At 38.9% G+C, this 9,352-nt stretch overlaps 1 protein-coding gene across 3 annotated transcripts in view; it reads left to right on the forward strand.

The window, feature by feature from the left end:
• The window catches only part of DNAL4 (dynein axonemal light chain 4), a 32,132-nt gene extending 23,842 nt beyond the window's left edge, over positions 1-8,290 (forward strand). For all 3 annotated transcript variants that reach the window (XM_053721306.1, XM_053721305.1, XM_053721307.1), the window contains one exon: positions 7,258-8,290. In XM_053721306.1, coding sequence (XP_053577281.1) covers positions 7,258-7,422 — 165 coding nt within the window. In that variant the 3' untranslated portion in view covers positions 7,423-8,290. The remainder of the gene's footprint in view (positions 1-7,257) is intronic.
• The last annotated feature ends 1,062 nt before the right edge of the window (positions 8,291-9,352 follow it).

The following is a 9,352-nucleotide window of genomic DNA, read 5'->3' on the forward strand; positions in this document are numbered from 1 at the left end:
TTCTCAGTTGGATTCTATTATCTCAACTGTTACTGGTGGGAAAGGAACTTTTTTACCACAGGATAAAAAATCTAAAGGTAAAAACAGGGCTAATAATCGTTTTCGTTCCTTTCGTTTCAACAAAGAACAAAAGCCTGATCCTTCATCCTCAGGAGCAGTTTCAGTTTGGAAACCATCTCCAGTCTGGAATAAATCCAAGCCTGCTAGAAAGGCAAAGCCTGCTTCTAAGTCCACATGAAGGTGCGGCCCTCATTCCAGCTCAGCTGGTAGGGGGCAGGTTACGTTTTTTCAAAGAAATTTGGATCAATTCTGTTCACAATCTTTGGATTCAGAACATTGTTTCAGAAGGGTACAGAATTGGTTTCAAGATGAGACCTCCTGCAAAGAGATTTTTTCTTTCCCGTGTCCCAGTAAATCCAGTGAAAGCTCAAGCATTTCTGAATTGTGTTTCAGATCTAGAGTTGGCTGGAGTAATTATGCCAGTTCCAGTTCCGGAACAGGGGATGGGGTTTTATTCAAATCTCTTCATTGTACCAAAGAAGGAGAATTCCTTCAGACCAGTTCTGGATCTAAAAATATTGAATCGTTATGTAAGGATACCAACGTTCAAGATGGTAACTGTAAGGACTATCTTGCCTTTTGTTCAGCAAGGGAATTATATGTCCACAATAGATTTACAGGATGCATATCTGCATATTCCAATTCATCCAGATCATTATCAGTTCCTGAGATTCTCTTTTCTGGACAAGCATTACCAGTTTGTGGCTCTACCGTTTGGCCTAGCTACAGCTCCAAGAATTTTTTCAAAGGTTCTCGGTACCCTTCTGTCTGTAATCAGAGAACAGGGTATTGTGGTATTTCCTTATTTGGACGATATCTTGGTACTTGCTCAGTCTTTACATTTAGCAGAATCTCATACGAATCGACTTGTGTTGTTTCTTCAAGATCATGGTTGGAGGATCAATTTACCAAAAAGTTCTTTGATTCCTCAGACAAGGGTAACCTTTCTGGGTTTCCAGATAGATTCAGTGTCCATGACTCTGTCTTTAACAGACAAGAGACGTCTAAAATTGATTGCAGCGTGTCGAAACCTTCAGTCACAATCATTCCCTTCGGTAGCCTTATGCATGGAAATTCTAGGTCTTATGACTGCTGCATCGGACGCGATCCCCTTTGCTCGTTTTCACATGCGACCTCTTCAGCTCTGTATGCTGAATCAATGGTGCAAGGATTACACAAAGATATCTCAATTAATATCTTTAAAACCGATTGTTCGACACTCTCTAACGTGGTGGACAGATCACCATCGTTTAATTCAGGGGGCTTCTTTTGTGCTTCCGACCTGGACTGTAATTTCAACAGATGCAAGTCTCACAGGTTGGGGAGCTGTGTGGGGATCTCTGACGGCACAAGGAGTTTGGGAATCTCAGGAGGTGAGATTACCGATCAATATTTTGGAACTCCGTGCAATTTTCAGAGCTCTTCAGTTTTGGCCTCTTCTGAAGAGAGAATCGTTAATTTGTTTTCAGACAGACAATGTCACAACTGTGGCATACATCAATCATCAAGGAGGGACTCACAGTCCTCTGGCTATGAAAGAAGTATCTCGAATTTTGGTTTGGGCAGAATCCAGCTCCTGTCTAATCTCTGCGGTTCATATCCCAGGTATAGACAATTGGGAAGCGGATTATCTCAGTCGCCAAACGTTGCATCCGGGCGAATGGTCTCTTCACCCAGAGGTATTTCTTCAGATTGTTCAAATGTGGGAACTTCCAGAAATAGATCTGATGGCGTCTCATCTAAACAAGAAACTTCCCAGGTATCTGTCCAGATCCCGGGATCCTCAGGCGGAGGCAGTGGATGCATTATCACTTCCTTGGAAGTATCATCCTGCCTATATTTTTCCGCCTCTAGTTCTTCTTCCAAGAGTAATCTCCAAGATTCTGAAGGAATGCTCGTTTGTTCTGCTGGTAGCTCCGGCATGGCCTCACAGGTTTTGGTATGCGGATCTTGTCCGGATGGCCTCTTGCCAACCGTGGACTCTTCCGTTAAGACCAGACCTTCTGTCTCAAGGTCCTTTTTTCCATCAGGATCTGAAATCCTTAAATTTAAAGGTATGGAGATTGAACGCTTGATTCTTGGTCAAAGAGGTTTCTCTGACTCTGTGATTAATACTATGTTACAGGCTCGTAAATCTGTATCTAGAGAGATATATATTATAGAGTCTGGAAGACTTATATTTCTTGGTGTCTTTCTCATCATTTTTCTTGGCATTCTTTTAGAATACCGAGAATATTACAGTTTCTTCAGGATGGTTTAGATAAGGGTTTGTCCGCAAGTTCCTTGAAAGGACAAATCTCTGCTCTTTCTGTTCTTTTTCACAGAAAGATTGCTATTCTTCCTGATATTCATTGTTTTGTACAAGCTTTGGTTGAAATCTTTAATTCATCTTGCCTATGTTGAGTCGGGTAAAACTCCGCCTCAGAGGATTACAGCTCATTCTACTAGGTCAGTTTCTACTTCCTGGGCGTTTAGGAATGAAGCTTCGGTTGATCAGATTTGCAAAGCAGCAACTTGGTCCTCTTTGCATACTTTTACTAAATTCTACCATTTTGATGTATTTTCTTCTTCTGAAGCAGTTTTTGGTAGAAAAGTACTTCAGGCAGCGGTTTCAGTTTGAATCTTCTGCTTATGTTTTTCATTAAACTTTATTTTGGGTGTGGATTATTTTCAGCAGGAATTGGCTGTCTTTATTTTATCCCTCCCTCTCTAGTGACTCTTGTGTGGAAAGATCCACATCTTGGGTAATCATTATCCCATACGTCACTAGCTCATGGACTCTTGCTAATTACATGAAAGAAAACATAATTTATGTAAGAACTTACCTGATAAATTCATTTCTTTCATATTAGCAAGAGTCCATGAGGCCCGCCCTTTTTTGTGGTGGTTATGATTTTTTTGTATAAAGCACAATTATTCCAATTCCTTATTTTATATGCTTTCGCACTTTTTTATCACCCCACTTCTTGGCTATTCGTTAAACTGAATTGTGGGTGTGGTGAGGGGTGTATTTATAGGCATTTTGAGGTTTGGGAAACTTTGCCCCTCCTGGTAGGAATGTATATCCCATACGTCACTAGCTCATGGACTCTTGCTAATATGAAAGAAATGAATTTATCAGGTAAGTTCTTACATAAATTATGTTTTATGTAACCGCTAATCTGAAGCCCACTGAAAGTAAGCGCTTATATGTGACGGGGTCTGAACTGGGAGAGTGTAATATAAAATGTATAATAATAGACTTTCATTATTTATTTTGTCCCCGTTTCCTGAAAACTGAAAGAGCACACGGCTGCTTCACCAGCCTAACCCTGCCACATATCTGTCCTGATTTGTAGTTTATCATTTCTGCTGAAGCCAAACCATAGAGATTTTATTAACACAATACCAAATAAGCAAAGTGCTGGGTGGAGCTTGGCTACTGAAAAACAGTTGCAGCAAACAAGGTGTTAATATGTTCTGATAACGATCAGACTCTGTTGCTATGTTAAAGGGACAGTCTACATCAGAAGTGTTATTGTTTAACAAAATAGATAATCCCTTTATTACCCATTCCCCAGTTTTACAGAACCAGCACTGTTATATTAATATACTTTTTACCTCTGTGATTACCCTGTATCTAAGCCTCTGCAGACTGCTCCTTATCTCAGTTATATTAATATACTTTTTACCTCTGTGATTACCTTGTATCTAAGCCTCTGCAGACTGCTCCTTATCTCAGTTATATTAATATACTTTTTACCTCTGTGATTACCCTGTATCTAAGCCTCTGCAGAATGGCCCCTTATCTCAGTTATATTAATATACTTTTTACCTCTGTGATTACCTTGTATCTAAGCCTCTGCAGACTGCTCCTTATCTTAGTTATATTAATATACTTTTTACTTCTGTGATTACCCTGTATATAAGCCTCTGCAGACTGCCCCTTATCTTAGTTATATTAATATACTTTTTACCTCTGTGATTACCCTGTATATAAGCCTCTGCAGACTGCCCCCTTATCTCAGTTATATTAATATACTTTTTACCTCTGTGATTACCCTGTATCTAAGCCTCTGCAGGCTGCTCCTTATCTCAGTTATATTAATATACTTTTTACCTCTGTGATTACCTTGTATCTAAGCCTCTGCAGACTGCTCCTTATCTCAGTTATATTAATATACTTTTTACCTCTGATTACCTTGTATCTAAGCCTTTGCAGACTGCCCCTTATCTCAGTTATATTAATATACTTTTTACCTCTGTGATTACCTTGTATCTAAGCCTCTGCAGACTGTTCCTTATCTCAGTTATATTAATATACTTTTTACCTCTGTGATTACCTTGTATCTAAGCCTCTGCAGACTGCTCCTTATCTCAGTTCTATTAATATACTTTTTACCTCTGTGATTACCTTGTATCTAAGCCTCTGCAGACTGCTCCTTATCTCAGTTATATTAATATACTTTTTACCTCTGTGATTACCCTGTATCTAAGCCTCTGCAGAATGGCCCCCTTATCTCCGTTATATTAATATACTTTTTACCTCTGTGATTTACCTTGTATCTAAGCCTCTGCAGACTGCTCCTTATCTCAGTTATATTAATATACTTTTTGCCTCTGATTACCTTGTATCTAAGCCTCTGCAGACTGCCCCTTATCTCAGTTATATTAATATACCTTTTAACTCTGTGATTACCTTGTATCTAAGCCTCTGCCGACTGCCCCTTATCTCAGTTATATTAATATACTTTTTACCTCTGTGATTACCTTGTATCTAAGCCTTCGCAGACTGCTCCTTATCTTAGTTATATTAATATACTTTTTACCTCTGTGATTACCCTGTATCTAAGCCTCTGCAGACTGCCCCTTATCTCAGTTATATTAATATACTTTTTACCTCTGTGATTACCTTGTATCTAAGCCTTCGCAGACTGCTCCTTATCTTAGTTATATTAATATACTTTTTACCTCTGTGATTTACCTTGTATCCAAGCCTCTGCAAACTGCCCCCTTATCTCAGTGCTTTTGACAGACTTGCATTTTAGCTAATCAGTGCTGACTCATAAATAGCTCCACAGGAGTGAGCACATTATTATCAATATGACACACATGAACTAGCATTGTATGTGAAAAACTGTCAAAATGCACTGAGATAAAAGGCAGCCTTCAAGGGTTTAGTAATTAGCATATGACCTACCTAGGTTTAGCTTTCAACATAGAATAGCAAGCGAACAAAGCAAATTTGATGATAAAAGTAAATTGGAAAGTTGTTTAAAATTACTGCCCTATCTGAATCATGAGAGTTTATTTTTGATTAGACTGTCCCTTTGATCTATTAGGACACATGAGTAAAGGTTTTCTTTGTGTGGATTAGCTGGGATCATTTGCCTTTTGTGTAATCGTTTTATGTATGTACTATTTTATTATATATTGCGTATTACATTCAAATATTGTTTTATTCTATTTTTGAATGGGTTTTTACGACTTATACAGACATTCAAATCTTAATGCATCAAAATATTCTTTACATTGTATACAGTAGACAGCTGGCCCAGGATACACCATTGAAAAACACTTGAGCGTTGTATATCTTCCTTCCTTTGCTGTGGCCTATTGGGGCATAGATAACAAGTTCCTGCGACCAATCAATGTGCAGGATGTAGGAATGTCCGTCTCTGAATGTCACAGAATGCACTGCAGCCTTTGTAAGAGTGGGAAATGACAGGAAAAGCAGCACAATAAATGAGATTGCACTGTGTTTTGATTCTGTATAATTTAAGCTTTTTTTTAGGGGATGAACATTGTGAGTTTAATGTTCCTTTAATGTAATAGATTTTTTTTTATATTGCTTTACCAAACAAACTGAATACAATACACATATTGCATAATGCTTTATATATTTGGTAATAGGGGTATAAGATTAAAGGGTCTTGAAACCCAAACTTTCTCTTTCATGAGTCAGACAGAACCTGCAATTTTAAACAACTTTCCAATTCACTTCTATTAACTAATAACTGATACTATAAGAATAAAGCGGCTGTAGTGCAGCGTATAGGAATAATATGAGAATAGGTAGAGCCGGACAAGGTATCAGCCTAATACGTCCTGTAAACGACCTGTTATTAAGTTCATTATTTCTTTTAAAAGCCATCTTTACCCAGTGTGCCGGGGCACAGGAAGTTCTGTCTATGTTGCATGGGGTAGAGGAAGACACAAGATATGATAATATAAATATGCAAATACTGTTAGCACTTTAGTAACCTTTTAAAGGGGCGCTAAACGCCATAAAATGGTTATAAATATAAAATGTTTGTGTAATAAAACCACTTTGCAATATAATTCTATTTTATTTTGCCCCCTTTTTCATGTAATTTTGCTCTGAAAATTGTGACTTTTCGAATTCCCTGAGCTAGAAATGCACCTGCTGCCTTCTCAAGGTTAACCCTACTACATATCTGCATAGCAACACAAGAGAAATGCCCTTCCCTTTAAGAGAAGAATGCTTCTGAGAACCATATCCTATAACAAGAAGTCATACTGTGCATAATTTATATATTATAATGTAAATACGCAGGAGCATAACATTTCAGGTGACAGTACTGAGGGACCTTGAAGTGTTGATCGGATATTAAAGGGACATGCAACTAAATTTTCTTTTTTTTTTTCATGGTTCAGATAGAGCAGCAGATTTTAAGCAACTTTCTAATTCACTCCTTTTCTCAATTTTTATTCGTTCTCTTGGTATCTTTATTTAAAAAAGCAGGAATGTGAGCTTAAGATCCGGCCTATTTTTGGTTCAGAACGCTGGATAGCACTACATTTAGCTACCAATCAGCAAGCGCTACCTAGGTGCTGAACCAAAAATGGGTGGGCTCCTAAGCTTACATTTCTGCTTTTCAAATAAAGATAGCAAGATAATGAAAAAAAAGTATTATAGGAGTATATTAGAAAGGTGCTTAAAATTGCTGCTCTGAGTCATGAAAGGAAAAAAAAATAGGTTTCATATCCCTTTAACAAATACTTAGGATAAACCTCTTATTTAATAATTGCAGAGATAAGATAAATTGAGTCTTACAAACCCTAGGGAAAGGGGCAGACTGGAAGCTGCAGGTGCTAATTATCCGATAATAACAGATGGGGTCAGTGTCTAGGAACGGAGCCACCAGAGTGTGTCACTGTGACAAATGTGATTTTCTGTCCCTCTCTCACCCGCAGAGTGCAGCAAAGATGATCAAAGAGACAATGGACAAAAAGTTTGGGTCCTCGTGGCACGTGGTGATCGGGGAAGGCTTTGGGTTTGAGGTCACGCACGAAGTCAAGAACCTGCTGTACATGTTCTTTGGGGGCAGCTTGGCCATCTGTGTCTGGAAATGTTCCTGAGACCCCAATACAGGACCCCACTCCCCTCTGTCCCTTTACTCAGGATGTGCTGCTGCAAGGCCCCGCTCAGGAAAGAGTCTCAGGCTCGGCTTTGTATTTCTATTTAGGGGTGCTTGGGATGGGCCACTTAACCTGCAACACAGGTCCGAGGAACCGGTTCAGGCTTCTATGGCAATAAATGGGTTTGTTTCAGAAGAAGGGAAGTCACGTCAGATCTTGGTAACCACGTGTTACAGAGCCTCAAACAGGGGGGTAGGACTTGCCCCTAGTTCCCTCTCCTGTCCCTGACTCTCAGAGGTATTTGTTACCTAACGGGTACGCACAGGGATTATAGGCCGCTGGTACCGCAGCTCCACAGACATCTGTGTTCACCCACATTCTGACTCTGACCTCTGTCCATCAATCACACCAGCCCGTCCCTAGTCTCTCTCATAATATTTTATACCAGGCCCATTGTGCTTGTGGTTTTTTTTACATTTCTGCTCTCCTGACTTCTGTCTTTATTATTTATAACAGCTCACTCTGCTGTGTGCCTGGTTAGTGCAACAGCGTCTTCCTATATCAGAGACTATTTGCTCCTTACTTTCCTTTCTCCCCATACACAGCCGTCATCTGCCTGTCAGTCTTTCTCCTTGACGTAGACATAGAGTCCACAAGCCATAAATAATAGATCAGGTTTTTAGATTACCGTAGAGCAGCCAGCCAGCTACCGGCCCTTTCTAGCTCACTGGGGGAGGTGCGAAGCCATGTTTCTTGGAAGGATTTTATACTCTGTTGGAACATTACGGATGCTGTTTTTTATGTTCACTGATTATAGAACAGTTTGCTGTGTCATGAATAAACTTCCTTGTTTTTTACTATCTTTAAATCTGTTTGCTATTCTGTCTTGTACACACGGGAAATTTTCATCGGCGCTGTACACCTGTATCCGTAATGTGAGGATTTCAGCAAGTTAGTAACTCACAAGCACATGCTGTAGGATATATACAGAGACATTCTACTCAATATTCTAGAAAACATACGGAAGACAACTTATTAAATTACATGGAATTAAATATATAGCTCTTGTATAGATTTTCTTATTCATTCAAAAACTATTATATGTTAAAAAGGACATCAAAGTCAAAATTAACCTGTTATAATTTCCCCCTCTCTCTCTGTCTGTTTCCATGGAAGTATACTGAGGTATGTTCAGGAGTGTGCACACGTTTTGTGCTCTGTATGGCAGTAGTAGTTACAACAAAGATATAACGCACAATTCATTAAAAATGCCCCAGTTCTGTCTAATTCATGAAAGTGTAAATCTGAATTACCCACTTTATGATACAACAAAGGAAACTACCAGTTCACTTGTCATTCTTGAGGGTGACATTTGGTGACAAAGTCTCTGCTCTGGTCAGGCTGACCACAGTAGAAGCTTACTGTTTGCATACAGCGTTTTTATCTTGGAGTTTTTGTTTGCCCATCTCGCTGGGATGGTGTCAGTCTGACCTGGGTACGATGCCCAGATTATTTAACTTCATAAATTCCAAACACAAAAAGATTCTATTTTACATTTTCCTCGTGTGGTTGTGCGAGCTCCAGAGATCCAGGAGATCTCAGCTAATACAGAGATTTTTAAGCATTTTAATTCCTAACGGTACTGCAGATATTTTGTTTCCTTGGGTTGTGCTATGGGATGAGAATCCGTTAATAAAGTTTTTTTTTTTTTTTTTTTTTTGCTGTAAATTTGTTAATAATAGAATAGAAAAAATAATATTCTCTAAATTGTTACAGCATGTCATGTTTGTGTTACTGACACCAGATAATTGCTTTACCCCCCCCCACAAAGAGTTAAAAACATAGGTAAAGTCATGCATGTGAGCTGTAACCATCCTGATTGACTCACAGCAGTTTCCTTCCAAGTAGCCATAACACTTCTGAGCTGACC

This window comes from Bombina bombina, chromosome 7 (genome assembly GCF_027579735.1).
Source record: "Bombina bombina isolate aBomBom1 chromosome 7, aBomBom1.pri, whole genome shotgun sequence".
Classification (NCBI taxonomy): Eukaryota; Metazoa; Chordata; class Amphibia; order Anura; family Bombinatoridae; genus Bombina; species Bombina bombina.